Genomic DNA, 24,924 nt, shown 5'->3' with positions numbered 1-24,924 from the left:
ATCTGTGTTGTCAGAAGGTGTTTCATCTGATAATGAATAACCATTTCAGCTTAATTCTGTTAAATTTCCTTCTAATTCTTTCACTTAAATTTGTGTTTTTGCATCTCTTGTAGACAGCCTGTTTTTAGTTCATCTTTTTTAAAATCCAGTCTGACAACCTCAAACTGTTGGTTGAAGTGTTTAGGCATTTACACTCAGTGTATTTATTGATATGTTTGTGGTTGAGTCGGCCATGTTGCTGTTTTCTATTTTTGTCTTTTTTTTATTCCTTTGATACTTCTTCCTTGCTTCTTTTGTCTTAGTAAAAGATATTTTATATTCTCTATTGGTTTTCAGTCATCATATTTTTTTAAATGGTTATTCTAGGAATAACAAAATGCATTTTTTAACTTATCCCCACCTGTGGATATTTCCACATATCTCTCACCGATCTTAGTGTTATTGTTATATATATGTAACTCTATAAACCCATCAGTATTCTTTTTTCGTTTTTTTTTTAAGATTTTATTTATTTGACAGAGAGAGACATAGCGAGAGAGGGAACACAAGCAGGGGGAGTGGGAGAGGGAGAAGCAGGCTTCCCACTGAGCAGGGAGCCCAATGTGGGGCTCGATCCCTAGACCCTGGGATCATGACCTGAGCCGAAGGCAGTCGCTTAACGACTGAGCCACCCAGGCGCCCCTAAACCCATCAGTATTCTTGATGTGTGTTGTTACACAGTGTTATACTTACACCTTTAAAAGTCATCTGTCTTTTAAAGAAATTAGAAGAAAATAAATATGTAATCATTTACATGCATATACACACATGTATGTTTATGCACACCCACATATACTTTGGTTTTTTTTCTTCTGCCTCTGCCACATCCTCACACACGTATTTTGTATTTTACTTGCATATTACTTACTCCCATATTATCATTTTCATATCTCTTCATTTCTTCTTCTAAATCTCAGTTGCCATATTTTGTCATTTGCCTTCAATCAGAAGAGGCTTCTTTAGCCTTCTAAGAGTGCAGATCTGCTGGCAAGGAATTTTCTAGTTTTGGTTATCTGAAAAAAATGCCTATATTTTGCCTTTATTTCTCTGTTGAGATTTTCTATGTGTTTATTCACTATTACCATCTTTTCCTTTAATTCTTGTATATTTATCCCTTTACTTTTTGAACATATTCATAATAACTGCCAAATATAGGTCATGTTTTTCTCTTTCCTTTTTCCTTTTCTTTCCTTGCCTCACCCTTCCCCTTCCTTCTTTCTCTTTCCTGCAGTTAAACCCAGAATACACAGTTACTAGTTTTCTAGAAGTACTGCTTTTGGATGGTTTCCAGTCTCTTAAAATCTTCTTTTTTTTAGGATCCTTTTGTATTGTCTATAGGAGAGTTAAGCAGCTATTTCACTCCCCCACCATTAAGTTTGTAATCTTTTACTGCATTTTTTAATTTATTGAGGTTGTCTATTTTTCTAATTTCCTATGTTACTTTTTATAGTTTCTAATTCCCTGTTAATATTTTCAAAATTGTCTTTTATTTCTTTAAATCTAGTAAGCATAATTGTTTTATATTATGTATCTGATAATTGTATCATGTGATCTTTGTAGATAACGTTCTTGCTTTTTTTTTCTCAATCATGGTTTCTTACATCATTATGTACATAATTATTATTGATCATTTGGTACTTGTTGCCCTCAAAAAATTATTCATGAGAATTGTTCATGTGAAGAGCCTTCTTGTTTCTTCCGGGTATCTAAGAGTACTACTAATTTGGAAGTACTTTAATTTTTGGCTTAGTTTGCCTGGCCACCTAGTAATGCAGATTTATATAGCAAATCCACATGATGGCCAGTCTATTGTTACAATCTTAAATGTTATTGGCCCACAGTTTATTTTTTTCTTCTTATCTGACATTCATTGCTTTTAAGTGATTTTTTATACTTTCCAGAGCATTTTTACTTTTTAGTTGAAAGGTCGGTCCAAATAGTGCCTTTTTACTATTTTATCAGAAATGAATGCCCTCCGGGGCGCCTGGGTGGCTCGAATGCCCTCCTTGTTCTTTAAGCTCTTTCCAATTTCAAGAAAAAGTCTTTATAAACATAAATATTTGACTAAGGAAATTTATTAGATTTGTGATCTATATAAAAGCACATGAAATAATAAATATCTAACAAATACATATTTAATGAATGAAAGAAATATGGATTGAATATAACTGTATAAAAATAAAGTGATTTTGTTTTTCTGATCACTAAAATGGCTTTATACAAAATTGTTGATTACTGGATTCATTCTGAAAGCCTAAAGATTTTACCTCTGCATATGTAATATATGCTGTACCAGCACTCTTTGTTTATGCTAATCATTTTGCTCTTTTTTGGTAGTTAGCACAATATGAGTGGCTCACCAATCCTATTTCTTAATCCAGTTTTATGGAGCCTATTTTTAAGTAGACATGCCTGTGATATTTTAACAGGTCTTTGTTAGGGCTTGTTTTCCATATTCTTAGTTTTAAAATCTTTCCTAACGTCTTCATTGCTATTTTAGTGGGAGACCCTGATATTAATCCGATGCCCTTTTAAAGATTTATTTATTCATTTTAGAGAGAGCGAGAGAGACACACAGCACACAGATGTGCGAGTGGGGAAGGGGCAGAGTGAGAGAATCCCCAAGCATACTCCCTGCTCAGCGCAGAGCCCGACCCTGGCGATCTCACATTCCCAAGATCATGACCTGAGCCAAAACCAAGAGTCTGACACTCAACCTACTGAGCCACCCAGGTGCCCCCAGATGCACTTTTTTCCCTTTTAAAAAAATTAATTTATAAGGCGCTTGGGTGGCTCAGTTGTTAAGCCTCTGCCTTCGGCTCAGGTCGTGATCCCAGGGTCCTGGGATTGAGCCCCACATCGGGCTCTCTGCTCGGCGGGAAGTCTGCTTCTCCCTCTCCTACTCCCCCTGCTTGTGTTCCTGCTCTCAATATCTCTCTCTCTGTCAAATAAATAAAATCTTTTAAAAAATTTATTTATTTTTATTTAAAATCAATTAACATATAGTGTGTTACTAGTTTTGGTGGTAGAGTTCAGTAATTCATCAGTTGCTAGTTGCCTTTTTAAACCAGAAACACCTCTTAGGTTTTCAAAGAAACAGTGTCTATATGGCTTATCTCCAAAGGGTCCTAGTCACTTGTTCATTTGACAGACAGTTATTGAAGTTTTTCTAGTTGCCAAGTGCTTAAGAAATTTCCACTTCTGGGATAATAGTGCCAAATGTGCATGGAATTTGTGTGTGTGTGAGAAAGAAAGAGAGAGAAAAGCCTTTTTATCAGGATTTATTTTCCTTAAAAGGTCACATACTAAATTTTGTTAAATATTTTTTATAAATATAACATAATATTTTACTTTAAAATTTGTGTTTAGCTAGCAGTTTTTAGTAGTGGTGCATCTTAAATTTTATACTGATTATTGGTTATAAAATCTGATTTAACTTTTGGAGATTATGTTTAAAACCAGTTTTTCACACAAGTCCTAAGCATTCGCACTATGGTATTGGGCTAAATCTCAAGTACAGTCATCACTTTGTAGTTGAAGCATAGGGCTAGAACTAAAGTGGCATGAGTCTTAATTACTTTTGTGTTGTTAAGTTGGGGTATAACCTCAGGCAAATTCATTTTGTTATATTGGAGCAGGTGATCAATAAGATACTTTAATATTTAGTAACAGCAAAATTGGTCAGGTAAGAGACAGTAAAATAAAATTGATAATGATATCTTTCTAGAGAGTAGAGAAAAAAAAATACCCTATCGTTCCTCAACCCTTGTTCTATATTCATCTAACATGATCTGGTGAGGATAGTGAAGCCAGAATTAGCTCTTTCTCTTCACATTCAGGAAATCCATAAGGCAGCTATTGTAAAACTTGTCCAGACTTATTTGTAATCTTATGAATTAGTATCAGTAGGAAAATGGCTGGATTATATGTATGAAATATAAAACCATACCTAGGAACATGTAAAAAATTTGACCTTTAAAGCTGCACTGCTAAGTGAGTATCATTGGGTGTTTCTAAGTTTTTCTATTAATATTCGTCATTTAAAATCTTCACATTGCAGAAATTTTTTCCATTTGACCTATTTTTTTTTTTTCTGTGAACTGGGCAAAGCTGCTCTTAGTTTATTTTAGCAGTGGAACATCTGAGCCAAACTTAGTACACTAGTTTTGAAATGGAACATATTTTGGGAACCTCTCTCTGAGGCAATATATTTTAATCTGTACTTTCTCAATTTGGGTAATTCAGTAGCTAATAAAAAAATTGCTCATTTAAGGGTATGTGAGCTTTTGAAATACTAGTTTACAACCTATAATCAAAAAGTGATGTTAATAAAATATTTTATTTTCATTATTTTAGTATAAGCCGCCTGCACTTAAAAAGTCAAATTCTCCTGGAACTGCACCATCAGGATCTTCACGATTACCACAACCAAGTGGCACTAGCAAAACTGTTGTAGGTAATGAGCTCCACAAATAACTTGATTTTTTTTTTTTAGAGACAGAAATGAAGATAGTGTTGTATTTTGGATTATTAAAATAGATTTATAATTAGGAAGAGATGTGGAGGTTAAGTAATTCTTTCTGGGTAAAAATAAAGTAACTTTCAATAACTTTCTACTTAGGATACTTCGTAGTCCTTTTTTCCCACCTTAAATGTCTATCCTTGATGTTGTTACTGATATATCAGAGTAGTCAACCAAGTTCTTTTCTTGATTCTTTGACCATAGTATTTTCCCCTCATTTTCATGTATACTGCTCTGAACTTGACAGTTGTCCTAATAGACACATGCTTAATGACTTGAAGGAGATATTGACTAACTGAAGTGCACCTTTATTTATATGTAAATTGTAATAAAGAAATATGGAAATTAGAAATGAAAGATGTTATATGTTCTTTGGAAATTCCATTTTTAAAAAACCTTTTCTTAGTTGATAACTTGTTTTGATTTGTTGCCACAAAGATTTATTGCCACTAAAGCATTGTTTTCCTTGTCAGATGCTCTGTTTTATGTGATTTTACTTTTTCAGAATGTCGTTAAAACTAATAACCTTTTTTATTATAAGGTGTGCCTTCAGGTAAAGTGTCTTCAGTTAGCAGCTCTTTGGGAAACAAACTTCAGACCTTATCTCCCTCGCATAAAGGGGTAGCAGCCCCTCATGTAGGGTAAGTCTATTTGAATTTAATTCATTAGTGATATACAGACACGCACACACACACACACACACACACACACACACACACATACATACATGCAAATGATACTAAGGTTTTATTTTATTTAGGTAATTAGCTTTTTTACTAACCTTGATTTTCTTTCTAAAGTTCATTTGTCTTTTAACATATTGCTGGTCAGAGGCACATACACTACTACTCTTGAGGGTCTAAATTAGGATAACCATTTTGATGGGTATTAAAGAGGGCACGTTCTGCATGGAGCACTGGATGTTATACTCAAACAATGAATCATAGAACACTACATCAAAAACTAATGATGTAATGTATGATGATTAACGTAACATAATAATAACTAAAAAGAAAAGATAACCATTTTGGAAAAAAATCTAGTGGCATGTATCAGGAGCCCAAAAAACATTCATAGTTTTTGAATAATTTTACTTCTTGAAATCTAGTCTAAGGAAATCATTTGAAATACAGAACATTTTTGTAATAACCATTATTTATGAAACCTTATATATCAGGCACTGTGCTAAACATTTTTCATATATTTTTATTAAAACCACTCCATGACCATAGGATGAGGGGATCTGAGAACCAAATTTGCTCAAAGCCACACAGCTATTAAGAGTTGGAAGCAGGATACGAATTAGAGTCTATTTGCTTCTAAACATTGGTTTCTTTCACATGGTTTTATTACAATGTAAAAAAAATAAAATCACCTAAATTGCTAGCTTTGTTTGAATAGCAAACTATAAGTCTATACAGGGTTGTTAGGCAACCATAAAATGTATATACATTTTTAAAGGGCTGATTCTACTATAACAGAAGAAGAATGTAGGATACAAACTCCCATGTATACTGAGATAGAAACTATAAAAATGTGTGTAGACAAAAAAGACAAAATATGCTGAAATATTAACAGTGGATGATTATTTTCCACTTAATATTTTAAAAATACTTTTTAATCTTTCTACAGTTTTATATACATGGCTTTTAAGAAAGTAGCATAATTAAGCTTTCCACGATTATTTTAATTGTGGGAAAAATTGTTGGTAATATACTAGAGATTTAAAAAAATCCTCCTATCTCAGTAAAACTCCCTTTCTCTTCCATTTTGGTAAATCAGAAAATTAAGGGTTACCATGTGATCTTTAGAATGAGGGCTTATGTGTATACTTTACAGATACTGATAAAGTTGATTTAGGAAATACAGCACACATTATTTTCGGATATGGGTTATCACTTTTTTTTAATGTAGGAAATATATACACAGGGTTCTGTATGAGGTGAGAGCAACTGTCTTGTTTCCTAATTTGGACTACACAGAAAGTACAAAATCTGAAAGGAGTTTAATGTAATTATCATTGCAGAAAAAGAAAAAGATCAACTAACAAGATCTGATTAGTTAAATGTTTTTTCTTTTTGTTGTGCTTCCAAAAAGAAGACACAGGCTATTCTTAAGAAAGAGACAGATTATCAGTAGAACAGGTGGTTGAAAAGCAAAATGTTCTCATCTTTCAATGGTAAAAAACTGATTTTGTTTTATTTTTTTTTAGTTTCTTTATTGAGCTGACTCATCATTTTTAATCAAAGTGTAGACGACAATTTGTATTTTAACTTTTACAGATCCTTTTTACCATATCACAGAATTGCCTTCCATGTTATGTTATAGTTTCATTTACAGTTGATTATGAATTAAAAGCTGATGCTTTTTAGTGCCTTTCCTCTCATACTGGTAATTTTATCAGGTGGCCATATTAAGTTGTACTCACACCTTCCCCTGTACTCTTTTTTTTTTAATGTTATGTTAATCACCATACATTACATCATTAGTTTTTGATGTAGTGTTCCATGATTCATTGTTTGCATATAACACCCAGTGCTCCATGCAGAATGTGCCCTCTTTAATACCCATCACCAGGCTAACCCATCCCCCCACCCCCCTCCCCTCTAGAACCCTCAGTTTATTTTTCAGAGTCCATAGTCTCTCATGGTTCGTCTGATTTCCCAATTTCCGATTTCCCCCCCTTCATTCTTCCCCTCCTGTTATCTTCTTCTTCTTCTTCTTCTTCTTTTTTTAACATATAATGTATTATTTGTTTCAGAGGTACAGATCTGTGATTCACCAGTCTTACACAATTCGCAACACACCTTCCCCTGTACTCTTAATAGGGCGTCTTAAGCTGGCTGGTGTAATGAAAAGTGGCACGGACTTTGAATTAGAAAATTAGACTTCTAGATCCTACTTTGCTAATGAATAGCCATATGACTTTGTGCATATCTCCTTTGTCTCACTCACAACATTCTGTGACTCTGCTAAGACCGCGGCACCTGATCTAACACAATCTGACCAACATTTATATAATCCCTAGGAGAAAATTTGTTTTTACTAACAAGCAAAGACGTTGAGCACAGTAATTTTATAAATTATGCACTGCTCACAGTGCCATGAAGGTTTAAAATTTATGGTTGTCTCACATCGTATTAAACTGTCAAACATAACTGTGTAAATCCTAATTGTACATTTTATATAGAGTCCCTACGTGTTAGAAGAATGTTTCCAACTACTATAAAGAGCCTTGGTGTTTGCCTATGGCCAGTATATTACCATATTAACCGGAACATTACTATATTACTATATTAAATAGAACCATTGATGGCTATTTAGTGGCAGAGTTCTTTTTTTTTTTAAAGAATTATTGAGTGTATTGACTTATTATTTATTAATTATATTGTTTTTTTTTTCCTTTGCTGGATTGTAAGCTCTGTGATAGCTCTGTGTGTCTGCCTTGCTTACAGATGTAACTATAAAATGTAGTATAATGCCTGACATACAGATACATAATAAATTTTTGATGAATAAATGAAACAAATAATGAATTAACAAATCCCTCATTTGTCAACCTGTTGGCACATCATAGAACCATAGTCCTGGTACTGGTGGGATAATTGAAGTTTGTATGGCAATCATTATTTCTATTGATATACATGCTTCAGGATTGAGCAAAGGTGGAATTAAGATACCTGGTTAGCTGTAATGCTCAAGAAATTGATCACCTTCTGAGATTAGTGAAATAGAGTCATTTCAGTAATTTGGGATTGTTTAGAGACTTGTGTATATAATCTTTATTGTGGCCAGCTTTAATCATGCATACCAGTGATCTGTTGGAATCATGCTGCAGAAAAATTTATCTTGGAAAAATTCTCATTTATTTGGTGATTAACTTCTAGATAACCTGTGGGTCAACCAGTTTTATCAGATTTTTTTTAAAGCAAAAAATTCCCTCAATGGAAAAATGTTCTCTTAATGTATAAGAGGACTATCTTTAATCCTAGGAAATTTTAGAAGTATGGTGAAGCACAAAGTTTTTAAATAAACATTACCACATTTGAATTGTGTCGGGGAGTTTACGCAGTCATGTCTTGAGATTTGTGTTTTCTTAGTGCTTAATTACCAGCTAAAGTGGATATTTTAGCTGATTTTCCAGTAGCTAAAATATCAAATATTAAAGATTTACTTCTGTTCAGTTATTATGAAAAACAGACATTTACTTTGGAGATAGGCTACAGTGGATATAGCAAAACTAGAGCAACAATGAATTTAAGAAGCATTTCATAATAAATTGAATTTGGTTTCTCATACTTTAATTATATTGACAAAAGTAAGAAACAAATATCTGGTTTTTAAGTACATTTTTGTGTAACTGTAAACAGGCTTTTCTCATAAGCCAATCTTTTGATGTGTGTGAATTGAATTTATGTGGAACATTGTTTAGATTTTTATGAACTTCTCTATCATTTATTATTGATCCAGAAATGTCTAAAACAACCTAGAACTGCAGAGTGTGGCTTCTTACATGGATACCAATGATTGAGGCTATTGGTTTTGCCATATGTGTAGGATTTGATAAGTTTAGGATCAAAAATAGAAGTATGACACATTTCAAAACTTTGAATGCCTCAGAACATCATAACTATGGGTGTCTACAAAAATACAAAATACGAACTGGTTAATTTTTCCCAATAGTCTTTCAGAAGTCATCTTTTTATTATACCTACTTCGCTCACTACAGTCTTACAAGACTGAGTGGCTTGCATGCTCCTGAGTAATTCACTCTCAGTATCAACAATAAACAAGGACCTTCCCAAGGTTAAAGTTTATTTCAAATTAAAACCTATTCCAGTAGGTTGATATCATTGCCAGATATCTTTTAAAGTGTGAATGCCTTCTCAGCTATAAATATTTTGAAAGCTTGCTAAAGTATTATTCCTTTTTTTAGATACACTGTTCATATTGGGGCAATTATATGCAACTGCCGATAGTCATTTTAAATTAAAAAGTCTTGGTCAGAATTACAGTTTATCATCTGTAGACCTGTATTAGCTTGACAAATAGTAATATATATTTGGGATTACACGATAATGTAGTGATATCTATCATAACTGTTTAATATATGGAGAACCTTTAAAAATCATCACTGAAATCACTGAAATTGTTCAAAATTTTAAAATACTGGCATCCTCTCATATATGAAATTTTTATATTTTAGAGCAGGTGATCTTCTGAGAGCCAAATCCTGCCCAACTACTGGTTTTATTGGAACATGGCCACACCCAAGTATTTATGTATTGTCTATGGCTGCTTTCATGCTACAATGGTGCAGATGAGTATTTGTGACAGAGAGGGCATAACCCATAAAGCCTAAAATCCTTACTGTCTGGCCCTTCACAGAAAAAGTTTGCTGTTCTCTATTTTAGAATGAGGAAATTAAAATAGGAATTAGACAATTATAATTTGAAGGTATGGATTTTAAGGATTCTTTATTTAAGGATAGAAATTTTTTTTTTTTTAAGTCATGTGGAGTATCTGGAAACTTTGTAGGTTAGTGGTCCATGGAACCAAAGGCTTTTTAAACTTTTATTAATCCAGTGCATTTCTGTGCTTGAATTGAAAAAAACAGCAAGAAATTAAAAATAAACTTTGATGTTGACTCTGACCAAATCTAGGTGCCAATTTAAGGACATATCCTTGAATTTCATATGGATTGAAATCATATATTATGTGTATCAGATTGCTTAGTCTGCACCAGATGTATGCTATGTGGATATGTTTAGTTGACTTCAAAATAACCTCTTATGTTTTCCTTAGCAGTAGCAAGACTACTTCTACTGCTGAATGGATTTATTTATTTCTGCCTAATTTCTTTCAGCACTTGGGTATATAATCAACATTACCAAATTGAAACTTTTAAAAGAAAAATAGCATAGAAGCACACTCTAAAAACATTGATATTGATAGTTCCATAATGGATTACTGCCAGGTTGAAATAATTTCCTCAGACTTCGTGAATAATTGAAAAATACATAACAAAGTAGATTTTTTATTGTACTTTCCCCAAATTTATTAATTCTCAGAGTAACTCCAGGTATATAAATTCAATGTTAACATCAGTAAAGGTGATTTTTTTTTTTCACAGCTTGAAACACCCGTTGCCCCTGAGGTCTGAACAAAACATGAAATAGACACAGGCTTCCTGGTTCTTATACTCATTTTATTTCCCTCATTAAGTCAGTTACTGATGATTTGTAAGACCAAGAAAGGCAAAGAGAAGAAACTTCAAGGATCAGTCTGTTGGATTGAAGCCTTTGAATTCCTTTTGAAAACACATTTACTACTTTTGCAAAGATTTTAATTTCTTTCCAAATATCCTTCATCTTGTTGCTGCTTTGACTTTATCTTTAATGCTGTTGGAGATTGAGGAACAGAAGTGAAGGGATTTGATAGAAAAGGAAATGGTGAGCAAGGAAGTGTTCATGCTCACTAAAATAAATATGAAGATGGTACATGAGAAATGGTCTGTCATATCTTATGATCTGGGTTAGTTTAGGGAAAGATTTAAATATTTGAACGGTCTTCTTTCATAAACTAAAAATTTTTAAATTTACATAAACACCCCAATGTAGATTATTATTGCATGGCAAAAAATATATATACATATGTAATCAGGATTTTATATATAAAGATATATTCAAGTATATAAATTTATATATAAATAGATTTATACAAAAATTATATTTAGCTTATAAAAATATACTATATATAAATTTTTATAAAGAATATATAATCTTGATTACATTATTGAGACTTATAAATTTTGTTTTAGTTTGGTTACACCTTGATAACAATGTAGCATAACAGTAGCAAATTATACAAGAACATAGTTTAAGTGATTTGAAATTAAGAATAACATTTACTGACATTTAGCCTAAGTAACATTTGAATTGTGTGTGTATATGTGTATCACATATACTTATACATAGGTAGATAGATCATCTGAGTTGAATTTTATAACACAGCTATATGGACAACGAAACATCATCTTTGGAACCTGCCGTTCAATTAGGTTTTCAAAATTTGAAAATACCGATTAATTCTCTCATATATAGAAAATATGTAATACTTGCATTAGATAATTATTTTTATATTTTTATTAGATTTTACACATCTCCTTTCTCAAATTGAACTTTGTTGTGTCATATGTAAGATTGAGTAGTTCTTATCATATTAGAGAAGTGTTTTAAAAATGTAGTTTAAAATTTTCTAAATCTTATTTTCAGTCACTTCTGAAAAAGAAAATACGATTTTTATTCCTTATTCCAAAGCCACGTATATCTTTTGTAAGATAACCACTGTTTGGAACAATAGTGTTTTGATAATTGTTAAGCAATTCAAAGAAAAATCTGATTTTTACTAAATTTTTACTGACTTTTACTCAATAGGTAAAATTTCTAGTAATCTTTTACAAATAAAAACCTATCAAGTTTTAATCTCAAATATTTTTGAAATTATATAAAATACATGTATTTAATGAAGGCATTTTTAAAAAAGTTTTTTGAGTATAGTTGACACAGAATGTTATGTTAGTTTCAGGTGTACATTGTAGCGATTCAGCTTCTCAATATGTTATACTATGCTCACTGCAGGTGTAGCTACCATCTGTCACTATGCAACACTATTACAGTACCAGTGACTATATTCCTGACACTGTGCCTTTTATTCCCATGACTTATTCATTCCTTAACTGGGAGCCCAATTTCCTTCACCCATTTGCCCTTTTCCCCACCTCTATCCCCTCTGGCAACCATCAGTTCATTTTCTGTATTTATAGGTTTGATTCTGTTCTTTGTGCATTCATTTGTTTTTTAGATTCCACATATGAGTAAAGTGATATGGTATTTGTCTTTCTTGGTCTAACTTATTTCATTTAGCATCATAATACCCTCTAGGTCCATGTTGTCCCAAATGGCACAATCTCATCCTTTTTATGGCTGTGTAATATTCCTGTGTGTGTGTGTGTGTATGTGCATGTGTGTGCGTGCTTGTGTGTGTGTGTGTCTATACACCACATCCTAATGAAGGCATTTTTTAAAGACTTTAAAATGTTTTAAATAATGTGATGTAAACGTCTAATGCAAGCACCACCATCTGCAAAGTATTAGTAACAACTTTTGTAATAAAATACCTATTTTGTATTGGATACTGAAAGAACATAAAAATGAATAAAATGTGTTCCTCTATAGTGACCCTTATAATCTAGAGCAATGAACAGCTTCTTTTTAGACACTAAATTCCAAAAGAACAAGCATCAGGTCTGTTTCATTTACCACGATACCTGCAGAATGTAGCAGAGTGCCTGATACATAGTAGGTGCTCAGGATTTGTAGAGTTAATGAATTAGTGGAAGAATGCATTGGAGCAAACAAGCATCCCTTAAAAAGAGTATCCTTTTTAAGTTAATGAGCAGTCGTGTTATTCACTAGTCATTTAAAATAGTTCTCCTACCCTCCTAATTTAATTTTCACTGCTCCCTACAATGAATGAATATTGGTTGTTAATAGTATATAGGATTCAGTTATTTTGTTGATGGAAAACAATGACATCTCTACAGACCTGCAGTTTTTCCTGTTTTCCTCCAGATGGAGCTCCTTTATACTTTTTGGTTTTGTTTTGTTTTGTTTTTTTTAAAGAAAACTTCAGATGGCATGGCCACTTAACATTTCTACATGTGATTTTTCAGATTGCCATCGCTGTTTTTTTCCATACATCATGCTTTATATTTCTCTGCATAAACTTCATAAATAGTCATTCTTTGTTAGAAAGAGTTAAAGATATAAATATCATTTATTTGATTCCTTACTTTATATTAGTGCAGGGGAAATCATAAAATAATAAGAGAAAAGAGAAAGGTACTATGACATCAGGGAAGGAGAAAAATTAGATTATTTGTGAACTCAATGAGAAGAAACATCAGATCAGTCTTATTTACCAGGATAATAACTTTAAGGTCGCTTCTAGCTTCACAAATTTTATTTTAAACAGTGTTGTCCTTAAGTTTCTTTGTTGATTCCGTTGCCCTGCTGTGTATAAATGTGGCATTTTTTTGGATGTTCATTACAACTGGCAGGTGCCTGCATCGTCAGAATTTTCATATCTAATAGTGGACATTGTATGAACTATCTGAGGATTAGGATTCTTTTTGAGAGCGCTTAACCCTGACAGTCCAATAATTAAGAGCTTGGGGAGAGATTTTTGAAGAACCAGAATAATGTTTAAAACTTTTTTTTTAAATATAAAGAAACAAACAGTAGCAATCTCCTTATGGGTACACCTTTATATATTTTAATAGTAAGATGGACAAGTTAGGCCCTCCACTTCGAACTGGAAGATATGTGCAAACGTTGTATGACAGTGATACAAAATCAGACAGTGCCATCAAAAGACATGAGTTATTACCCATTTACAAGTAAGTATTTGTAACTCAGTTTGGTTAATCTTTTTCAGGTATTTCCTTAAAGGCTTTATATAATTGAATACTATAAACTTATACATTCCTATATTTTAAAAAAATCTTATTTTAATCATTTATAAGCCAAGAAGTGCTTAATAATCTTATAGGATTTAAAACACTTTGATGTTAGATGAACGTTTCTGTTCTAAATAAAGCTGTTTTTAGCATACATTTATTTCTATTAAATTTTAACTTGTAGAGGGGTGAAATAGCAGTCACCGTCAATGATTGTTATCTTTATGAAGCTTTCTTTTAGGCGTGTATGTATATATATTTTTAAAGATTTATTTATTTGAGAGAGAGAGAGCACGGGGCAAAAGGGGCAGAGGAAGAGGGAGAGAGAATCCCACGCAGACCCCATCCTTGCATGGAGCCTGACGCAGTTCTTGATCCCACGACCCCAAGATCACAACCTGAGCTGAAATCAAGAGTCGGATGCTTAACTGACTGCACCACCCAGGCGCCCCTTAGGAGTAATATGTTTAAAGAGAAGAGTGTAGGGGATTTTATGCCATACATAATATGTAATATTGCTGTATTATTTTTTAGTTAAGATGATTAATTATTATAAAAAGGCAGAAAACAGATTTTTAGAAAATATTCAATCCAGGGATTCTCAGTCTTTTGGTCAAATTGCTACAAATTCCACATAAAACGGGGAAAGGATAAGATACTGCCAAGGGCACTCTCCTCTCTGTACTGGCCCAAAAAGCTGCAAAGAGAGGTGAGTGGCAATAACAGTCACCTTGGAACTCTTCCACAGAAGTCTTCAGGGTTTTCTAGATTGGGCTCCAATACCAAGTCTACCTCTCTGATTAAAACGATGAAATTTGAATCAAGATAAATTACTTATTAAAGTTGAAAAATATATTATTAAACAGAGTTCACTTAGTTAACTTTTAAAACAACTCCTACTATGGCATTGTCTTTACCACATATGAAAAGAAGGATTAATTTAGCTAAATCTAAGATAAAAATGGGAGAAGTCTTTAAAATATTAGCAGCACCTGTGCATTATTTTTAAGTAGTTAGTGATAAATCATAGAAGGAAGAATTTGTGCCCTGAGCCATTTTTCTTAGTACTGTTGTTCTCTATTCCCTCTGAAGCGTATTTCAAAGAAACACTGATTAGCAGTAAGGTAGAGTAAAATTAAACCTTCTTTTGTTGTTTTTGACCTAGAACAAGCAGATTGCAGATAACAGAATAAGGGTGGCGCTTTTCAAAATCTGAACAGGAGCAAAAATGTGTTGACCATGTGAGAATGGGACAACATGTTTTAAGTACTAATCAAGACTGTTCTTCCCTGTCTCTTAAGAATGGTTCTTGACATTCAGATTCCACCTCTTAAAATTGTTACTAAAAGTACATGATAGATACTTAGTAATGATCGTTACTGTTGACAATCTTATTTTTCTCTAATTTTTATTTTCTAATTATTTGAATAACTTCATTGATATGGTGAGGTTATGTGTGTATATCCATAGGTGTGTTTGTATTATCCGTGTATCTCATGTACATGTTAAATGAAAGTGATAGGATTTCTAACAAGGCTTTGTTTTAGAGCCAAAAAATAAAAAAATGGGTCCTTCCTATTCCTCTTAACAACGACTCTTACTGGAGGAACCGCCATTGTTTGGCAATGATTTTTTAGAGATTGAATTCCTAAAACAGTACGTAGCAATTCAACAACATCCCTAGGGGGGCTGTTTAAGAGTTGAGTAGAGTATACCTCATGGTTAGACTGTCAGTGGCCATTTGAAGAGGGCCAGGGTAACCCATTCATGCACCAAGGTGATTGTTGTCAAAGTTTAGAACAAATTTAAAGTAACTATTCAAAGCAGCCTCTCTCTGAACAACAGACAGCATTGCATATTGAATATAATAAGATTTGTAATATGACCCACCTAATTTCAAATACTGTGGCCTTGTAATAGATTTTCAGCTTACTTAATTTCTCTAATATGATTTTCTTCTTCAACTTTAAAATGGGAATAATATCTTCTTAGATTCCTGTGAAGATTAAACCAAGTGAAGTATGCGTAGTACCTGGCATCATATTTGACATTTGAAAAATAGTAAATGTAGTTATTACCTGCATATATTTTGGAGGTAGCTATTTAGAATTTTCAGACTTTCCAACTTTGCTTTATAAGGAGGAAGAATTTCAGCCATAGTTTAAAAACTTACAATCTAAAGGAATTTTAAAAAGTATTCTGCTTATACATATAACACAATATTGCGTATCTCTGAAATGAAAAGATTTGACTAAATCTCTAAAGGGGGAGGGAACTAGCTTTTTATTCACCATATGACCCTCAGTTACGCAACATACTAGATGTCACCTTGGTTTAGTTACTTAACCACTCTTTGCCTCAATTGCCTCATTCTAAAATGGAGTTATTAATACTACTTAATCCATTGGATTATTATGAGGATTAAGTAAGTTTATATATGAAAGCAATTAGAAATCTATACCAAATGTAGTAATAAGCACCATTTTGTAAATGTTAACTAGGAACAGTAACAATAGCCATAATAGTAATAATATCATCATCATCATCAACTATTCTGAATGTTTATATAAATTGCAATTGGTATCCATAACTTCCTCTAAGATAAGTGATGATAGTCATATTTTAGAAATGGGGACACTTGGATACAGTTTGGCCACTACCTCCACATTAGTCTGTAGCAGTTGGGATTTGAATCCAGAATCATCTGAATCCCAAATCCTGTGCTTTTACCATTGTACCATCATTCAGCCCTCTAAGCTTTCTTTGATTCCTGAAGTTTCATAAAGGGAATTAAGTGATGATCCAACCAGAACAATTCTACTGATAGCAGATAGCCCAGGCTGTATAGTTGTTGAGATTAAGTCTTAAAAGGGAAGATTATATTAACTCATTTATTTTAGTTGCTACTTCCAAAAACAGGCTTTCATAAATTGAAAATTATTGAAGTGGTTAGCTAATGTTTTTTGTTTGTTTTTAACCGTATCTCATAATGTATAACATATTATTTAACCGTTATTCATAGGCATTTAACAAAACACCTATTTTGAGGGAATTATAGAGTTAAACTTTTAAAAACCTGAAGCCTTTCAGAATTATTAACTTAAAATTTCATGTAAAGCATATATTTTCTTTTCATTGATTTTATTTACCATCAGGTTATTGTTTGTTAGTAAATGCAAAATGCTTTGGTTTATCCTTAGTTTACTGTTGTTTTCAGATTTAAAATAATTATTTGGATTTTACTCTTTTGAATTCACCTTTCTGCAGCTTCAAATTATTATTCTAATCATGTAAATAAGCAATATAAGAAATAAATGCTTGCTATTCAGTATGCTTTTCATTATGCCATCTCTTTCTCTCTTCTAGAACTAACATCAAACCTCGAAATTCCACACCACCTAGTTTGGCACGAAATCCTTCCTCAGGTGTGCTTACAAACAAAAGAAAAACATATACTGAGAGCTACATAGCCAGGTATGTTTAGCTCTGAGATTCTAATAACTAAAACAAAAATAATGTATATAGTTTTCTAAGGACCAAATGCAAAAATATTTATCAGGCTTATTAATAGAAAATCTGATTTTTCCTTTGCTATATGATTTATTTTGGCTTTAAGCTGTACACTAAATAGTTTGGGCATAAATAATATTTTTCTAGACCTTGTAGTTATTATTGTTGTAAATGCTCAAGGACTGTTCAGTTTCACTGCATTCATTTGTGTTTTATATCTTAATTTTAAGTGCAACATGATTATTTTTACCTCTGCAAATTGAGTAATAGACCCTTTAAACTGGTATTGTAATTTTCAGCAGCATTTAAATATATTTAAATTCCCTGCTGAGCTTGTGATTATCCGTGTACTTCCCTTTCTTATCTGTCACAGTATTTGTACAGCTTTGACATTCACTGTGTTTTTAAGCATAAAACAAATCATTCTAGTTATAGATCTTACATATATCCTTATTCCAGAAAGTATAAGGCAATATACAGAGATCCACGACATACAGTGAGATACAATATTTTATAAAAATGAATATGAAAAGAAAAAATGAGAATTAAAAGATAAAGGAAAAAAAGGGATGAAGTTAGTCCACAAAATATGCGTAGTCCACAAAATACGTGTCATAAGATGCTGTCTATAGGCTAGCCTTTGCCCATAAATTGGATCCAAACTTTGTAGTGGCCAGAGTACGGGAGAAGATAAGAGTAGTTAGTTACATGATTCGTGTTGTATTAAAAAAAAAAAAAAATCATTTCTCTGTGAAAGCACACCTAGTCCTGAGACTTCAAAAATCTGCCTATGAGTTCTCATAGTCACTGGATAATTTATTACTATTTTTTAAATTTTATTTTATTTACTTTCAATTAATTAACATATAGTATATTATTAGTTTCAGAGGTAGAGTTCAGTGATTCATCAGTCTCATATAACACCCAGTGCTCATTACATCCTGTGCCCTCCCTAATGTCCATCACCCAGTTACTCCATCCCCCTACCCACCTCCCCTCCAGCAACCCTCAGTTTGTTTCCTTTGATTAAGAGTCTCTTATTGTTTGTCTCCCTCTCTGATTTCATCTTGTTTTATTTTTCCCTCTCTTCTTTTATAATCCTCTGTTTTGTTTCTTAAATTCCACATAGGAGTGAGATCATATAATTGTCTCTCTCTGATTGACTTATTTCACTTAGCATAATACCCTCTAGTTCCATCCACATCATTGCAAATAGCAAGATTTCATTTTTTTGATGGCTGAGTAATATTCCAATTGTGTGTGTGTGTGTGTGTGTGTGTGTGTGTGTGTGTGTGTGTGTGTGTGTGTGTACACCACATCTTCTTTATCCATTCACCTGTTGTTGGACTTCTGGGCTCTTTCCATAGTTTGGCTATTCTGGACATTGCTGCTATAAAGATCGGGGTGCACGTACCCCTTCAGATCACTACATTTGTATCTTTGGGGTAAATACCCAGCAGTGCAATTGCTGGGTCATAGGGTAGCTCTATTTTCAGCTTTTTGAGGAACCTCCATACTGTTTTCCAGAATGGTTATACTAGCTTGCATTCCCACCAACAGTGTGGGAGGGTTCCCCTTTCTCCACATCCCCGCCAACATCTGTCATTTCCTAACTTGTTAATTTTAGCCATCCTGACCAGTGTGAGGTGATATATCATTGTGGTTTTGATTTGGATTTCCCTGATGCTGAGTGATGTGGAGCACTTTTTCATGTGTCTGTTGGCCATTTGGATGTCTTCTTTGGAGAAATGTCTGTTCATGTCATCTGCCCATTTCTTGATTGGATTATTTGTTCTTTGGGTGTTGAGTTTGATAAGTTCTTTATAGATTTTGGATACTAGACCTTTATCTGATTTGTCATTTGCAAATATCTTCTCCCATTCTGTTGGATGTCTTTTGGTTTTGTCGACTGTTTCCTTTGCTGTGCAAAATCTTTTTATCTTGATGAAGTCCCAATAGTTCATTTTTGTCTTTGTTTCCCTTGCCTTCAGAGATGTGTCTAGTAAGAAGTTGCTATGGCTGAGATCAGAGAGGTTGCTGCCTGTGTTGTCCTCTAGGATTTTAATGGATTCCTGTCTCACATTTAGGTCTTTTATCCATTTTGGTCTTTCATCCATTTTGAGTCTACTTTTGTGTGTGGTGTAAGGAAATGGTCCAGATTCATTCTTCTTCTGCATGTGGCTGTCCAATTTTCCCAACACCATTTGTTGAAGAGACTGTCTTTTTTCCATTGGATATTGTTTCCTGCTTTTTGAAGATTAGTTGACCATAGAGTTGAGGGTCCATTTCTGGACTCTCTATTCTGTTTCTTTGAGCTATGTGTCTGTTTTTGTGCCCGTACCATACTGTCTTGATGATTACAGCTTTGTAATATAGCTTGATGTCCTGAATTGTGATACCACCAGTTTTGGTTTTCTTTTCTTTTTTTTTTAATTTAATTTAACTTTATTTATGTTATGTCAACATACAGTACGTCATTAGTTTTTGATGTAGTGTTCCATGATTCATTGTTTGCATATAACACCCAGTGCTCCATGCAGTACATGCCCTCTTTAATACCCATCACCAGGCTAACCCATTCCCCCACCCCCGCCCCTCTAGAACCCTCAGTTTGTTTCTCAGAGTCCATAGTCTCTCATGGTTCATCTTCCCCTCCGATTTCCACCCCCTTCATTTTCCCCTTCCTTCTCCTAATGTCCTCCACGCTATTCCTTATGTTCCACAAATAAGTGAAACCATATGATAATTGACTTTCTCTGCTTGACTTATTTCACTTAGCATCATCTCCTCCAGTCCCATCCATGTTGATGTAAAAGTTGGGTATTCATCCTTTCTGATGGCTGAGTAATACTCCATTGTATATATGGACCACATCTTTATCCATTCGTCTGTTGAAGGGCATCTCAGCTCTTTCCACAGTGTGGCTATTGCGGACATTGCTGCTATGAACATTGAGGTGCATATGGCCCTTCTTTTCACTACATCTGTGTCTTTGGGGTAAATACCCAGGAGTGCAATTGCTGGGTCATAGGGTAGCTCTATTTTTAATCTTTTGAGGCACCTCCACGCTGTTTTCTACAGTGGCTGTACCAACTTGCATTCCCACCAACAGTGTAAGAGGGTTCCCCTTTCTCCTGTGGAACTTTCTAAAAATGAACACGTCCACGTGCCTCCCAGAGAGGTTTTGATTTCTTTGGTTTGGATTTTTAAAATTTTAAGAGTGATGCTCATGCATAACAAGGGGTGAGAACCATAAAAGACTAGGTGAATTGCTACCTTTGCAGGTAGATTCTTTAATGAATACTGTTTGTTTCACCTAAGGTTTTGATACATTTTAAATATTAAAGAAGTAATGTTTCTTGGAGTCCTGAAGTTGGCTGTACTATGTTGTTGTATGTGTGTGGAGCCATGTGTTTTGGATACATGCTGAATGTAGGATTAACATTCTCTTACAAAATGGAAAACTTAATAAATACATGTGCTTGAATAAAAAGCACATCTTATCTTTCTAAAGAGGTAGACAAAGAAGTGACAACAAAAGGAGTGCAGGGGCAAAAATCACATTAAAAATGAGTTTGAATTCTTTTTTTGTTTGTTTCTTTTCTTTCTTTTTAAATGGTTGATAGGTGATAGTAAACCTTGTTCACTTGACTTACTACCCTACCCAGATGGAATAATTATAACCATAACAGATGAAGAAATCTCACAGATTTCTTTTTCTGGAAGTGTGATAGACTACATTTTCTGGATGGTCCTTCCAACCCAAAACACCTAAAAATGCTACACAAAATGGAACAAATATCCTTTTGAATGTGTAGCTTAGCTCTCAGAAAAGTTAGACAAACTTCCACAGGTAAGTAAATAAAGGAAACTAGGGGTCAGATTGGTAAATTAACCCTGACACTGAACTTACATTTGAGGTTTTGACTGATCTTCCCTACTTAAAGGCTTGGATTTTAATGTCACTGTGGGAGAGAGGAGGTGATTTCTTGGACTTGTACAGAGTGGAGCTTTAGAAACTCAACTTTTCCTTCCCCTCTCCTCATGCCTCTTCCTCTAAGCCAGTACTCTTGAAATGTCCATCAAGAGGTTGTCTTGGGCTCGGCTAGAGGTAATCACATGCTAAAATATGACAGTGGGATTATTTATGGGAAATAGGGAATGAAAGCAGGAAGTGTCAGGTGTTTCTCTTTCCTGGGAGCCCTTGCCCCGGTCCTGGAGCTGATTTTCTTTGGCCGTCCAAGTGACAGCTTGGGTGTGAGAGAACAAGATCTTAATAGGTGGGTGTAGGATACTTTAATTGGAAATTCTGTGTCCCCAAAGGGAACCAGTTTCTCTTGTAACAGCCCCGTAGACATAGCTTTCAGGTTGTCCTCAGGGATGTCTAATTCCCGTGGATTGCGTACAAGCACTGCTGCCTGGAAACACAGCTGGCATTCCACCTTTTTAAAGGTTCTCATTAAAGAAAGCTAGGCAGTTATCCCAACGTCAGATGTGTCCACAGAAACGGAGAAAGAATTCTCCTTATATTATTTATTAAAATAGAAGTGATTATAGCTGACATTCTTGTGACATTTCTGCTTTTAAAGAAAATGCTTCTTAAATGTCACCATTAAATATGAAGACTGATAAAGGATTCTGTTAAATACATTTTGTCAATGAAATTCCTTTCTATTCCTAATTTTCTAAGTGTTTTTTTTTTTAATAAAAAATAGGTGTGAATCTTACTGGATATCATATATATAAAACCAGTATTTTAAATCCTTTAATCTATTTGTGTTTTAAATTATATTAGTAGATTTTCTAATGTTAAACCAATCTTACTTTCTGGAATAAATCCAAAGTGTTTTGAATTGCATATGTCTGTAGATTGTGTTTGCTAAAATTCTTGGAGATTTATATGTATTTCCAAGTTAATAGGTAAAATTGATTATAATTTTATATTCTCTTATTAGTCTGAATATCAAGGTTTTACTGACCTTTGAAAAGAAATTGCAGAATGTTGTTTTTCACCACCCTCTGCTGGAAAAGTTTAGTAGAACTTACCATGTCTTTTTCTTTAAAATATTTTGTTTATTTATTTGATAGAGAGAAAACCCAAGTAGGGTGAGGGGCTGAAGAAGAGGGACAAGCAGACTCCCCACTGAGCAGGGAGCCTGATGCTGGGCTCAGTCCCAGGACCCTGGGATCATGACCTGGGCCGGGGGCAGACACTTAACCGACTGAGCCACTCAGGCGCCCTAGAACTTGTGATGTAAAATTATCATGAGTCCACTGTGTGTGTGTGTGTGTGTGTGTGTGTGTGTGTCTGCACGTGCCCACGTGATAAGGAGTAGTATGTTAATTACTGATTCAATCACTTTAATGATTATGTCTGTTTAGTGTTACAGTTTGTTTGAAATCAGTTTTCATAAGATATTTTTCTAGGAAATGTTTCATTTCATCTAAGTTTCAAATTATTAGCATAGAATTGTCCTTGTAATTTTTTTTTTTAATTTTATCTATTTGACAGAGACACAGTGAGAGAGGAAACACAAGCCAAGGGAGTGGGAGAGGGAGAAGCAGGCGTCCCGCAGAGCAGGGAGCCTGATGTGGGGCTTGATCCCAGGGCCCTGGGACCGTGACCTGAGCCGAAGGCAGACGCCTAATGACTGAGCCACCCAGGCGCCCCTTGTGCTTATAATTTTAAATCTCTGCTATATCTGTAGTTATAGCCTTCTTTCATTCTGAATATTGTTTATTCCTTTTCTTTTGCTCAATCTTGAGAGTTTATCATTTTAAAAGGACCAAATATTTTGCTTTGTTTATCTTCTTCATATATTACTCATTCATTCACTGACTCATTAAAAAATATTTGCTGAGAGATGAATTTATGTCAGGTACTTCTCTTGATCCCAGACATAGAGCATAACAAAACAGATAAAAATCACTGCACTTGGGGGAGCTCACAGTCTTATGGAGAAGACAAGACATAACAGAAATGACATACACTGCATGTCAGATGGAAAACAAGAAAGCAAAGGAGGACACAATTTAGGGTGGCAGGGAGAGTGTCCAGAGCCATGAGGGTTACAGTACAGGGGATGAAGGATGAGAGAATTTGAGTATGTATAACTAAATTAGAGCAAAGGACCTAACAAGATTTAGCCTGATGCTAGTGATGAGAATTCGAGTGAAAAGACTCCATGGATACAGTGAAAAATAGCATGACACATTGGGAGAAGTTATGTATATGTTGTTTTATAATATGTACAATAATATGTACATATTTATTACAGTATATATTTGGAGGAAAGACGTCCATCTTTCCTCAGGGTGAGGTTCTAGTTTTCTCCTTAGAAATGGTTTTGCAGAAGGGACACTATAAATTTCCATTCTATTTCCATTGTAGTATATGCCTAGTACATTGAACAAATGGAAAGTGTGGTAGTATTTGCCCATGAAAAATTCTCATAAACAGGGACAAATATAGTGCCAAAGAAAATATTTAGAATTTCATTATTAACTAAAAGGGATTTTAAAAATCTGAACTAGAAAAATATTAAAACTGAGGTTTGCAAGCAAGTTTTTGCTTATACTTAAGTACTGTAAGCAGGAAGTGTCAGGTGTTTCTCTTTCTTGGGAGACCTAAGTATACTTAATGTCACTGTAACCCTTAGAAAAGGGTTATGAAAATTACTGACAAGAACTTTGTGTTTCTACTTTTCTTCCTGTACTCCTTCAGGCCAGATGGAGACTATACATCTTCACTTAATGGCGGAAACGTTAAAGGCATGGAAGGAAATTCAACAGGACACTTACCAAAATTCTGCCATGAGTGTGGGACTAAATACCCTGTAGAATGGGCAAAGTTTTGCTGTGAATGTGGCATTCGAAGAATGGTTCTGTGAATAGAGCCCAAAAGAAAAAGCTAAGTCCAGAATTTTATGACTGTTGCAGCTTGGACAGCTAAAGCACTTCCTTTAGTGATTTTATGCTAAAATTATTCAAAATACTTTTTTCAGCAATTTTTGGAGCATAGTTCTTTGGCTGTGTAATGTGTGTGTGTATATAAATGTGTACATATACTGTATATAATAAATACCTGATACCCTAGACTGTGCCATTTATGGAAATACTCATCTGTCAGAAAATAATTTCAAGTGGAATCATTAATGTTTCTGTTGTTATTGCACATTAAGCATACCTTCACAAAATCAAATGCTAGTGCTCAGCCCTTCAAGCTTTAGGATGATCATTACTTTGAGCAAAAAATCAGAACAAACATATTTATTATCGGTGCCTATTTTCACATAGTATAGGATGGGATGCTTGGAATTTTGGAAATGAAGAG

The 24,924-nt window shown here is 33.9% G+C and overlaps 1 protein-coding gene across 1 annotated transcript in view; it reads left to right on the top strand.

Annotated features, from left to right (window-relative positions):
• The window catches only part of ZC2HC1A (zinc finger C2HC-type containing 1A), a 48,195-nt gene extending 23,671 nt beyond the window's left edge, over positions 1 to 24,524 (top strand). The window contains exons 6-9 of the mRNA XM_028112270.2: positions 4,396 to 4,495; positions 5,103 to 5,202; positions 17,448 to 17,555; positions 24,316 to 24,524. Coding sequence (XP_027968071.2) covers positions 4,396 to 4,495; positions 5,103 to 5,202; positions 17,448 to 17,555; positions 24,316 to 24,481 — 474 coding nt within the window. The 3' untranslated portion in view covers positions 24,482 to 24,524. The remainder of the gene's footprint in view (positions 1 to 4,395; positions 4,496 to 5,102; positions 5,203 to 17,447; positions 17,556 to 24,315) is intronic.
• The last annotated feature ends 400 nt before the right edge of the window (positions 24,525 to 24,924 follow it).

The sequence above is a fragment of the Eumetopias jubatus genome, unplaced genomic scaffold, assembly GCF_037043125.1.
Source record: "Eumetopias jubatus isolate StellerSeaLion01/CBP00866 unplaced genomic scaffold, mEumJub1_p1.0 scaffold_4, whole genome shotgun sequence".
NCBI lineage: Eukaryota > Metazoa > Chordata > Mammalia > Carnivora > Otariidae > Eumetopias > Eumetopias jubatus.
The sequence above is the reverse complement of the archived record's forward strand: the minus strand, read 5'-3'. Positions and strand labels throughout refer to the sequence as shown.